The sequence below is a fragment of the Apteryx rowi genome, unplaced genomic scaffold (genome assembly GCF_003343035.1).
Source record: "Apteryx rowi isolate R43461 unplaced genomic scaffold, aptRow1 scaffold_619, whole genome shotgun sequence".
Classification (NCBI taxonomy): domain Eukaryota; kingdom Metazoa; phylum Chordata; class Aves; order Apterygiformes; family Apterygidae; genus Apteryx; species Apteryx rowi.
The window spans coordinates 233,599-245,733 of record NW_020450893.1 but is presented as its reverse complement, the minus strand read 5'-3'; the positions used below and the strand labels follow the sequence as shown (position 1 = coordinate 245,733).

Here is a 12,135-nt window from a genome sequence, read left to right as displayed (position 1 = left end):
AGAGCTAAATAGCTACATCTTAACAAATGAGAACTTCACATTTTCCAGATCCGGTGGTGTTAGCCTGGGGGCAGTTCTAGGGAAGTAGATACATCCGTCTCTGAGAAATTTTCCAAGTGTTGTAGAACAATGTCGTGTGTTGCCACTTTTACTAACCTCATTTCAGCTGCTTTTATGAGGGGAAGGAAAGTACTGCATATGTGAGGAACCTTTGACAGATGACTGTATAGCCTGTGGGAAGCTGCGCTGGCTGAAATCCATGAGATGGCTGCTTTTGGTCTTGTATCTTTTTTCTGGTGTTGCTTAAAATACCTGTGTGATTCTTAACTTTTCCTTCTGACCAAAGCCCGATCATTTTATCCTTGGAGACAACAAGTCATAATTTTTCCTACATAGTAAATGAGATGAGAAATAGTGTGATCAACTAATTATTCCAAGTGTAGCTGAGACTTAACTTTTCAGGCACTTTAACTCCTGGAAGGAATGTAGTGCATCTGCATGCCTAATTGGTCTGCATAGAGCTGCAGTTTAATAGCAGGAGTGTATGCTGCTTCTAGAAATTATGTAGTATTATGTAGTATCAAAGTTATCTCTGGCTTGTTTTATCAGGCAGACTGACAGAGAACAAAAATGGTAGCAGATAGGACTTCTGAAGTGTCCCTATTAAATATCCTGGAGACGTGTGTGCATGGGGCTGAGTGCACATGCCTTCCAAGACTTCTGTTAGGAGCCAGATAGTCTCTTATTGATGTTAAATTGGTGCTATTTTTAAAACAATGATCGTGTAAGTTGGGGAGAATGAATGCAGGTGAATCTCAAGTGACAAATTTGCACAAACTGCTTACAAAACTGCTACCGGCAGATGTTACCAAATTTTTTTCAGTTTACATGCAAAGAGTTTATTCTAAGTATTGGCAGTTGCATTGACTTGACTGTAGCTTGACATTTTCATAGCTTTGTACAGAATGAAATTCCCTGGTAGAAACATCTACTGTCGGTTTTTGCACAGCAGCGAGGTGACACAGCAGAGACAACACTGATCCTATTTGCAAGGGAGGTGAATTTGAAAACTGGAAGCGAGAAGCAGACCATTAAAATGTATTTGCTGTATTAGTTTAAAATCCGACTAGATACACGAAAATTCTTCCAGCCCTGTCGTTTTATGAAGCTCCAAGGAAATAGTAGTGGATGACTCTACATTCTGAGTGAGCAGAAGGTCTAGGTGTAGACTAATCTTAAAAATCTTGCACTGTACCTGTAGACAACAGTGCAGTGTAGTGTAAGGATACCTGAACTGACTTTATCAGTGCAGAGTTATGTCCTTAGTAGACAAGCCTGTGTTTATCCAGGCTAGTGAAATGTGATTAATTTGTGATCTCTGCTAGAATGCCCAGCCTATGCCACTATCCCAGCATTTAGAGTAGTATTGTCTTCTGTCTTGGGAGTTGCGTTTGGACTGTGAAGCTTTGTGTGTTTTTTCTTTTTTTCTTTTTTTCCTCTCTTTTCCTGTTGTCTTTCACTCATTTGATTTCCCTAAATGTATTATCACTTCTGTGCAAGAGAGCCACAGGGTTCGATTATTTGGCCTGTGGGCTACAGTCCCTTCAGCAGAGGGCTGGCAATTTTTCTAGAGTTTTTCTGTGCTTAAATGATGTCATAATGTTTCCATTAATCAAATGTTATACTGAATGGAGAAAAGGAATGATGAAATTTCTTAAGAGTCTCCCTGAGAAAGACAAAACTCAGAATAGGCTGGTTATCAGGTTAGTTAGTTAATGTCATGATTTGTTAAACTGTGTGACTTAAGACTCCTGCTTAGTTTTCCTTGAAGCTCTTGATGAACAAAACAGTTTAGGCAAGACAGTCTAGGCATAGTTCTGCAACCTCCCGCTGGGGCTGCAGAACTTTCATATTCCATTTCATAAGGGCAGTTAGCATTTTAGAAGCTTGGCTTGACCTGACTGGATGGGTATGGCACCTATTAAAGAGTTGAGTAGGCCACTGGAGTACAAGGCCAGTGGTTGCAGTGGTTTTGGAGTTGGTAGTTAAAGCATTAAAACTACCTCCAGAGTTCAGAAGTCCTCCTTGAGTGTTAACTTCAATTTAATGTGTTACTGCTGAAGACATAGTCTGTCTGTTGTAAACACAAGAAGTGCTTTATGACAGTTTAGGATGAAGGATGTCTTTTTCCTTGCAGAGAGAAGAGTGATTTAGGGCAGGCGGTGGTTCTTTCTTGGAAGGTATTACACCTGATCTAAATGTCATCTTGTGTTTAAACATGTGAAGATGTAAGAGGTAGCTTGTTGGAGTCTTGCAAAGCTACCTTGTTGAAGTGAGTCATAACTTTGAAACTGGTGTTCTCAGGCTCGTTTCCAAAGCTGTGGACTGTTGCCTGTGCAGCAGCTTTCCATCTCTTTCATCAGACTGTGGAAGTTACAAGAGGAAGCCAGAAGCCAGTATAACCAGTTGCGCACGTTCTTTGATTAATGTGTATTATGAGAGCATGATTCATGCAAGTGTCTAACTAAGCATTAGAGAGAAGCCAGCTGACAGAACTTTTTTGAAAGCCATCCTAGCACAGGTTGTATAACTGAAGACACACTTCAGCAGTTTGAAAACCTTGGACTTCGGTATCACATACTTGAAACATACATGCAGACATTTTTAGGATGCTGTGCTTCAAATACCCATATATGCAATTTACTGCCTTTCAGTGGCTTAGTTTAGACCCTTTATTAAATATGTGCGTTCCAGAATATTGCAAGAAAATCGCACACAGGAGAGTGTTAAGTCCGAGGAAAAGATTGCTTCATGGGAAAAAAAACCCCCAAACTTTCAGGGTTTAAGAAAACCAAAAATTGGAGAGCTGCTCCTTTGATGGAATGGTGATATTTTCATGGGTGAGGGTATTCATGATGCTGAATTTTAACTCCCAGTGGGAACAGTTTTTCTTATCTAGTAAGTGATGAATGGAAGAAGAGTCTCATTAAGTATCTAAAATTGATGTATTAAATGTATATTATGGTGTGAAAATATGCCAGATGAATGTAGCAAACTGACATCAGAGGAAGGCTATTGGTCAAACTTGCATGTTAAATAAAAATAGCAAAAAGTGGTACTATGTTAGAAAACAGAACTCCTGTGTTAATTTTCTCAAGTCTTCAGATGATGAAGAGGTTAAAAATGACTCTTGGGGCTAATGCCTTCTTCACAGTTAGACTAGGTGAATTAAGCTTCTTTGTTGGCTAAAGAAATCCATAACAACTTCAGCTGAGTCACTTGGTCTCTGAGCTTCATTTTCCCTGGAAAAAAGGACCTTTGCTACTTCATAGTGTTGAGAGCTGATACCAGTCCGGCTGTGTCACCAGCTGCTTCTAGGCTTCCCTAGTCCAGAATGTTCTTGTCAACAGCAGTTTGTAAATCTTGCCCCCCTTTAATAAAACTGGAAAATAATGGCCCTTACAAATGGAAGTACCAAGTGTAACTAGCATGTAATTAGATTTTGTGATATAAGTGTTGTTAAATTTTTTTGTGATGCTGAGAGGGTCAGCAATTGCATCTTATAGACGTACTTCAAAAGCTGAGTTCATAATGATAACAAAAAGGAGGAAGCAGCTGGTGGCTAGTCTGTCAGAGACTTGCAGCTCTAATATATTTTCACATGAACTAGTGATTAGATGGCAGGAAACTTGAAGAAGTCTTGACTATTGTGGGAAAAGCAGCAGAAGCTCTAAACTATCAAGCAGTATTCAAACCTTTATCTTGTAATTTGTCACATTAGTTATGCCTTGGACCAAAGTTTGTGATGTTTTTAAAGAAGCGTATGTAATCACTGTTTTGAGTAGAGTCAACTAGCTTGTATTATGTTGTCACAGGTCTAGAAAACACATAGTTGAGATTGAAGCCAAAGAACAATTCTGGTAACTGAAGAAATGTGGAGAGAAATTTAAAGGCATTCTAAGTATTAAATGGTAGGTGATTATTATGCTGCTAATGAATATTTGACTTTTACAGATGATTTTCGATCCTACTATGAGCAAGAAGAAGAAGAAAAAGAAGAAGCCCTTCATGCTGGATGAAGAAGGAGGGGATACACAAGCGGAAGAAACTCAGCAGTCAGAAACAAAAGAAGTTGAACCAGAGCCAGCAGAGGACAAAGATGTGGAAGCAGATGAAGAAGACAGCAGGAAGAAAGGTAAAGTAAATCCCTGTAGGTAAACTGCCCAAAGCAGTCCTTCTGTATTCTGAGACCAGAAGCCCCATTTCAAGAATTTGGCATTGTAATGTATAATGCTGGCATCCTAATTCATTTAGGGACTTGTGTTTAGGAACTCTGTTGAACATATGAAGGGCATATTTTCCTTCTCCTGCTTGAAAACATGTTCACAAACATATAGCACACTACCATTAGCTTATGTAAATTCTGTTTTCCTAACTCAAATGGAATCTTTTGCATGAGACAATAGAAAGGGGATCTCTAAAACAGTTAGCATGAGGTTTTAAATCTTCCAGATACAATTGTTGCAATAATAGTCAGAAACGTGGTTGAAAGAGTGTTTAGTTTTTGGACAATTGTGAGTGCCATAATCACTAGAGTGTTCTTCAAAATCTTTCAAGAAATAAGCTTTTATTGTGTATATAAGCATGTGTAATGCTTATATTAATAATAAAATAAGTAATAAATAAGCATAAAAATAATAATAAATAAGCATGTGTATGACTTTGCTTTTAATTGAGGCCAATGCCATCTCAAGATGACCTGATTAAGGGAGTGCTGTTAACTTAAATCCAGTTTGCTGATAAAATTGGCTACTACCGTAGACCAAAGAAACTAAACTTTCCTCCTTCAGTTTTGTTTTCATTTTTTCCAAGCATCTTTACCATAGAGATGAAAGTAGCTAGTTTCCCTTGTACAGTAGCAAGAAAGATTAAGCACTTTAAAATAAGAAAATATGATTAGAAGATGCAGAGACTGTAAAATAGTACTGGGGTATTTTGGGGTAGAGGGGAATGACCTCTTTAAAACTTGAAGAATTTCTGTAGGGGTTAGAGATCACTGCTGTGTCTTACTGTAATGTTTTCATTGCAGACTTCAGATGTGAATTAAAAACTTGAATATCTAAACTGTTACTGCAGTTATAAATATCCATACTTCATTTGCCAATGCTTTGTTTTTTAGATGCAACAGATGACCTGGATGATTTAAACTTCTTCAATCAAAAGAAAAAGAAGAAAAAAACAAAAAAGATATTTGATATAGATGAAGCAGAAGAAGGTGTAAAGGTCTGTTTACAAAGCTGGGCCATCCTGTCTGTTGCTGAAAACTTTCTTGCTTTTGTTTTCTGGGGACTGGCTGTGCAGGAGTTGTTTGGAGTCTGTCATTATGTCTTGATTCAATTAATAGTTAAACTAATGATTCACTGCGTCTTTCATATGTAGTAGGTTCTGCTTAATATGTTGCTACTGCAGGCTTTTTGCCCAGAAATCTAACTAATATGTAAAATGAGCGAGTAATTCTGTAGTTTGTAATAAGGGTCTACTAGCATCGGATTAATCGTCTTTTGGGGTGAGAGAAGTAAATGGATGATGTCAGAAGCCATGTGCAAAATTATTCTCTAAAGGCCAGCTCTTCAAATGACGGGTATATATTTGCTAAGAAATCTATTTTTACTATTGTTTTTGCTTTAAAAATGATTGGCTACTGTTCTCTGTGTTCCAGAAGGTATACAAGATATTTTTAGTCTTCTCAAATTTTATTCCAACTCATGTTTTTGTATCATGTTGTCAGTGTAACTGGCAAGCCCAGAAAGCAAGTAAACAGAGAAATGTTATGGGTAAGCCTGTTCTTTAGATTGTGCCTTTTGGGGAAGAAGATGTCCCTCTGATCTGCCTAAATGTTTGCTCTGTGTTCTTTACATGTGCAGAAACATGCTTTCATCCAGGAAAGAACTATGATAACAAATTGGACCGGCGGCACATAGAACAGCTTTGCTTTACCTTAGTGTTTCTGGCATATAGGATGTTTTGTTCTTTTATGCCTTAGTTTGGTTGATGCCTTTAGGCAAGTAGAGTGTGACCTTGTACTTGACCAGTCAAAAGTTAGACCAGAAGATTCTTATCTCCGTGGATTACCTAATAGGAAATCATGTAATCTAAAGGAAATAGTATAAAATAAGTTTTAATACAGGACTGCTCTGTTACGTGTTAGTCACATGCTAGCCTCATTGCATCTAGAGAGCTTGGCGTTTAAAAATCTAGCCCTATTTCATGCATAGTAGTGTAGCTGTCTCTTCAATGTAATTTAGTTTCCAGTTAAATCTGTTACATTTCAGGATCATGGTGAGTACTATTAGTATTCATCTAGTATAATATGCTACTAGAATTATTCCTAATGCTTTGCCATGGAGATTTGTGTTTCATGCAAAATTGCAAACTATATTCTTATTATTTTTCTTTGCAGGACTTAAAAATTGAGGGAGATGTACCAGAGGCAGTAGAACCTGAAGATGACCTTGATATCATGCTGGGCAATAAAAAGAAGAAGAAGAAGAATGTAAAGTTTCCAGATGAAGATGAAATAATGGAGAAGGATGAAGGTAAAATTATAACCTCGCTCAGTGGGAATGTTGAAACGAAATGTAGTCTGTGTTGTAGGTGAATGATTTCTGTTTGAGTGCCTTTGTTTCAAAATTCATTTTGTTATCCGTTATCGTATTTATCAGGAAAAGGTTCTATAGAAGCACTGTATGAATTCCCTGTGAGTGGTCATGACCTGTGTAGGCAGACAAACAGGGAAAACTTGTGTCCATGTCTTAGTGGAATCTTCTGTAGTGTACATTTCAGAAATAGCATAAGCACAAAATTAAAGAAATATATATATATATTTTTTTAATGAGTCCCAAACAACTTTTTTACAGCCTTTGAAGATGAAGATAGCAAAAAAGATGATGGAATTTCTTTTAGCCTTCAGTCAGGACCTGCGTGGGCGGGCTCGGAAAGGGACTACACATACGATGAGGTAATGTTCAGAAGGCTTTCAAAATATTTTCCATGTTGATGTGCGCCAGCAGTGATAGGCCTTATGCCTGTATGCCCTATTTCTAACTTAAGATTAAAAGGCTTGTAGACAGAAACTCATGAATAGAAAAATAAGAGGAAGTACATCTTTTATCATGGTTAATTTTCCTATAGGGAAATGTTAGTGATAGTTAAAACAGCTCTGTAAACAGACTGAGATATTTGTACGTTAAGTAGTAAACACTGGGAAAACAGCTTTTACCTTTTGCAGAACTCTTTTTTTTTTTTGGTGCGTGTTCAAAAGTATGTGGGGAAAAGCTAATCGGCAAAGAGGGTCTAATGTTCCTTGTGAATGCTGTTTCGAGTTGTTGGAAGTGATTGTACTTCATTTGAGAGACATGAGATACTGATATGAACGCCTGTTTTTGCAGTTGCTCAATAGAGTATTTAACATCATGCGGGAAAAGAATCCAGATATGGTAGCTGGAGAAAAAAGAAAATTTGTCATGAAGCCTCCGCAGGTTGTAAGAGTAGGGACCAAGAAAACATCTTTTGTCAACTTTACAGATATCTGCAAATTGTAAGTTTTACTCTTATGATTCCCAAGGAATAGGGAATGGATCCACCTTCTTCTGTTCTTTTGGCTGTTCTGTTGAATGCATCTTTTTGGCAAAAAAAGGCTATGGTGAACTGGAAGTAAACTAAAAGCTATTCCAATCTTACTACTCCTTTTCTTCTGCATTTTTCTGTGTTAAGATAACTATGAAGCTGTACCACTTTAGCTTTCAAAAGTGGTAATTGGGATGGCTTCTTAGTTTGCACTTGAATTGTGAAAATCGTGGACTTCATGGATTGAAATTAAATCTGTTGCTACTGTGAGTTCACTGATTTCCAGCAAGTCTGCACAGCTGGGTCACCAGTGGTATTTGCTTGCAAGTCTTGGGGCGGAGGGGGAGGGAATGCTCTTTTTAATCTCGAGCTTTCAGACTGCAAATGCTCCTATACTACTGTTCTTTTGGTAAGTGGTATGGATTTCACTGTTTCTTTTCTATTGCTTGCTGCAGCACTTTCTCTAAAAATTATTTAATCTCTATCTTAATTATTTCTAGTGCAAGCAGTTTTGTTCTCTGTGGGCACTTCTGAGAATGCAGCATCTGATTTGTTTCATAAGTGTGTCAGAAAACAGTCCTGATAAAATTGTACTGATGATCTGAGTAGCTTACTAAAGCAAATATTTAATGGTAGCTAGTAACCCTTTTGCACAGGATAGGGTGTGTATGTCTAGTAAGAATAGGAAAATCTCAAATATAAAACTTTCAATAATTACTGTGATTGTTATTTATTTTTTGTGAGCTGTTTCACCTTCTTGTGTCCTCGGTAATATCTGCCTGTGCTCTCTGGTGCAGACCCTTTTGGGCTGCTTCCTTACAAACTTGGTAATTAAAGATCATTTTAGCCTGCCATTCCTGTATAAATATCAGATTTCTCTGAAGGGGGAAGGTTAAAGATATCTTTACTTTATTTTTAGATTACATCGTCAGCCAAAACATCTCCTGGCATTTTTGTTGGCAGAATTGGGTACAAGGTAAGGCACTTGGGAGTCCTGCGTGAATGTGTGTAGGAAGCAATAGCAACGTAGTTGACATTGCCTAATCAAAAAGAAGATTCCTGGTTTTAGATCCCTATATATGTGCTTGAACAGCAGTTTCATCTTCCTTGCACACAGCTGCTGTGCTGCGTAATTGAAGAGACAGCATATCAGGGAGGAGGTACAGATGCAAACTATAAAGTGCCTGGGAGCAGTCTGGATAAGGTTGTGAGTTCCATATCTGAGACCTTTCCCAAATATGCTCTGCTAGCAGAGCTGCTAGTCCCAGTCGGATGAGGATGGCTCTGGGGCTTGTATCATCCTAAGAAGCCATGTGATGGCTGAGGGGGAGGGAATGCCTGACTGCCTAATGGCAAGTCTGAGGGCCTGTAGCTGGTTATTCTGTCTGATGCTGCAGTGAAATCTGTCGGTCTTAGCAGAAACGTTCGGCTGCTTTTATATGGCTTTAACCATAGATTTCATAACGTGTTATTTCATTGTCTGTTCGTTTCTCATTCACTGCCTAATGGCAACGTGAACAAAAGGAGTGCCCGTTTGTTTGGGCATTGAAATCGCTTCAGCTCCAGACAAGTTAAAAATTTACAAACCGTAATCTGAGAAAGTTTTCATCTTCTCTTTCTTATATCAGAATGGCTAGAAAAAGGTCTTATTAGTCATAGTACGCCTTACTAGAGAGTTGTCTTAGTCCCTTTTGTGAGAGAAACTGATGTAAATTCCCCATTCTGTAAAGTTCTTCTGATTGTCAGCTTAACTGTGAGGCTGATGTTCTGTGCTGGTATTTGGTATTACAGTACTAAGGATAATGTTTGGGCAAAACTTTGTGTAGGTTTTCAAGTGTCTTCAGAATTCTGCAGGTTTTTTTCCACAAAGTAATTTTGGCTTATTCTTACCTTGAAGATTGCATCAGTTAACTTGCTTCATGTTCCTGACTTTTTTTTTTTTTTTAAACAACTTGATGTCTCCTGCAAATCAAATACTTAATTCATTTCTCTTTTAAATTAGTGGCTCAATAGATGGTAACAACCAACTTGTAATCAAAGGAAGATTCCAGCAAAAACAGATAGAAAATGTCTTGAGAAGATATATCAGTAAGTATAATTCTGTTTTCCACTATAGATTTTTCCCAGGCCCTTTCCAATGAAGCGTGGGCCACATTTGGCCCACGTGCCCCGCTGTGGGCATTTTGTGGAAGCTCTGTGCTGAATAGCTATGACTTTGCTACTGTTTTATAATGGAATAATAGAAGTACAGGCTGCCTTATCATTGTTATAATAAGCAAACAAGACTTGCTCTGTCCTGGAACTGAGACGTACCAAGGAAGCTAGTGAGTGTGTTTGAGCATTGCTTGTTTTCATCTGACTTTCATTTCATTGCTTTGGGGAAGAATATTGAAAATAACAGTAACTGTGACTTTTCAAGTTTGTTGTGCTTATTAATTAACAAACACAGTGTGTGTGCTGCTAGTCAAAGGATTCTGAATCTTCTGCAACTTAAAGTAACAAAAAGCGATGCTTTAGACAGTGCTGTGGCTGTACAGGAGTTGCTGACATCCGAGAATGCCGTTTTTGCTATTTCAGCAGAGAAAGACATGGGAAGCCAGTGAGAAGTCTTAACAGATTATTAGTTTTAAAACATTGGTGTAAGCGCACAAAGTACCAGGCAAAACCTTTGCGAGCTAGGGGGAGTTTTTAGGTTTCCTTGACCTCTGTGTTTTTCATGGTAAGCCACTTAAAAAATTATTAGATGCATTCGAACAGACTTTCAGGATAGCTGTTACATTAAAGGCTGAAGAAGTGGTGATTTGTTCACTGATAATGCATTATCTTTTAATTACTACTTAATTCCTTTTCTGCAGAGGAGTATGTCACCTGTCATACGTGTCGGTCACCAGACACAATTCTACAGAAGGACACCAGATTATATTTCTTGCAGTGTGAGACCTGCCACTCTCGCTGCTCCGTCGCCAGCATCAAAACTGGTTTCCAGGCTGTCACAGGCAAGAGAGCACAGCTCCGTGCCAAAGCTAACTAGTTTGCTAATCAACACTGGATTTTGCAAAGTGTTCTGGGGAGATGTGACTGGACAGGTTTACAATCGGAATGGATTTACCATTATATTAAAACAAGATTGTAAAAACTACAAGAAATTTGGCTTTTGATTGATTGGTCTGTGAAATCCTTGCAAGATGCAGATCCTCAAGCTGTTCACATACATTTGCTCATTGAATATGTTTTACCAACTATAAGGAACGTGATGGGAAAGGAGGTGCTTTTTAATCCGTTCAGACTTCTGTAAAACACGAGATAAATTAAAGATAACTATAACAGTGAGTTTCTTTTGATTTGGATTTTTCCTTCAGTTTCCTCTTTAAACAGTTCATGGGAATGGTTGGTGTGTTGTTCTACAGATCATGCAATTGAACTACGTCCAAAGACCCAGAATAAAGTTTAAGATAAAGGTTATTTTGCTTTTGCATAACAAGCTTATTTTAGGGAGGTTATCACTAAACAGAGAAATCGGTTACAGAACAGGGATGTCATACCAACATGAGAACTGCTCATGCTTCTTTAGCCACATTAGTATAAGAAAGCATTTTGCACAGAAAGTGGCATCAGGACATACTGACACTGCTTAATTACGGAGAACGTAACTTCGGGGTAGTTCAGACACCATACTGATGCTGAATTTTAACATAGAATTAATAAACCGTATTGTAAGCTTGCATAGCATCATAGTACTAAATTTTGCAGTTTCTTATAGAGAAATTTTTCTTAAGTCCTGCACTCTTCACCACTTTTAAAAAGAATTAATTAAATGCAGCAAAAAATAAAAAGGATACAGGTAATATCATTATGTGGTGGCTCTAATGCACTGTCTTATATCAATCTTGAATTTACAGAAGATATTGCCAAGTAGTTTGAGTTCCAAATCAACACATTGATGCTTCTTGGTACAAAACCTGCACTTCTTTCCACTAGCGGTCAGTATTGATAGTCTCTAGGGGACGCACACAGTGCTGTCCTAACTAGCTTTTGAAGTGCTGTAGAACTTTTGTTACAGCTGCAGAGTACAAAATGGGCACGGGGAGTGTACTCCCTCTGGAGTACTATATCGAGGAATAGAAGAAAGTTTTCATTTAATCAGTCTCTGTAACGGCACAGGGTCAGCATAAGGTGTAATAGCTCAGGAACCCTGGCACCCATCCCTGCAGGTAACCAGAGTAGCCTACTCCCGGGAGAAACTGGTGGTCGTTCTGAGTTTGACTCATCTGATATCAGAAACTGAAGGGTTTCTATTGAATTTTAATCTCTATTTGTATGTATGTTAATACATAACATGGTTTTCCTGGGAAGTCACTTACTTGCTATTTGAAAACTTGACAGCACTGTAAGTTTAAAGTCAAAGTTTTACAGTTGGTTTCTTTAAAGCATTTTGAATTTCATGTGAGCTATAACAAATGTTGGATGTATCTTTGAAGTGAATAAAGCCAGGATCAGTGCCTCTTGTAA

At 38.0% G+C, this 12,135-nt stretch overlaps 1 protein-coding gene across 4 annotated transcripts; it reads left to right on the top strand.

The window, feature by feature from the left end:
- The first annotated feature begins 244 nt into the window (after positions 1–244).
- On the top strand, positions 245–12,135 carry EIF2S2 (eukaryotic translation initiation factor 2 subunit beta). 4 transcript variants are annotated; one of them, XM_026083842.1, is made up of 10 exons: positions 245–282; positions 2,198–2,240; positions 4,015–4,195; positions 5,180–5,283; positions 6,461–6,596; positions 6,918–7,018; positions 7,449–7,597; positions 8,546–8,602; positions 9,629–9,714; positions 10,482–12,135. In XM_026083842.1, exons 1-10 carry the CDS (start codon positions 260–262, stop codon positions 10,655–10,657), a joined length of 1,056 nt encoding a protein of 351 aa, XP_025939627.1. In that variant the 5' UTR covers positions 245–259; the 3' UTR covers positions 10,658–12,135. The 4 variants fall into 4 exon arrangements, with proteins under 4 accessions (XP_025939627.1, XP_025939628.1, XP_025939626.1 ...); XM_026083841.1 differs by lacking the exon at positions 245–282 and adding an exon at positions 1,690–1,763; XM_026083843.1 differs by lacking the exon at positions 2,198–2,240 and having other exon boundaries at positions 245–277.

What these genes read in the sequence shown, in the direction of transcription:
- EIF2S2 (XM_026083841.1), top strand. Translation starts at nt 1,702, where the DNA reads ATGATGAAATTTCTTAAGAGTCTCCCTGAGAAAGACAAAACTCAGAAT. An exon ending in CGGTGGTTCTTTCTTGGAAG is followed by an intron (nt 2,241 to 4,014) that starts GTATTACACCTG and finishes TGACTTTTACAG; the next exon opens with ATGATTTTCGATCCTACTAT. An exon ending in GGGACTACACATACGATGAG is followed by an intron (nt 7,019 to 7,448) that starts GTAATGTTCAGA and finishes CTGTTTTTGCAG; the next exon opens with TTGCTCAATAGAGTATTTAA.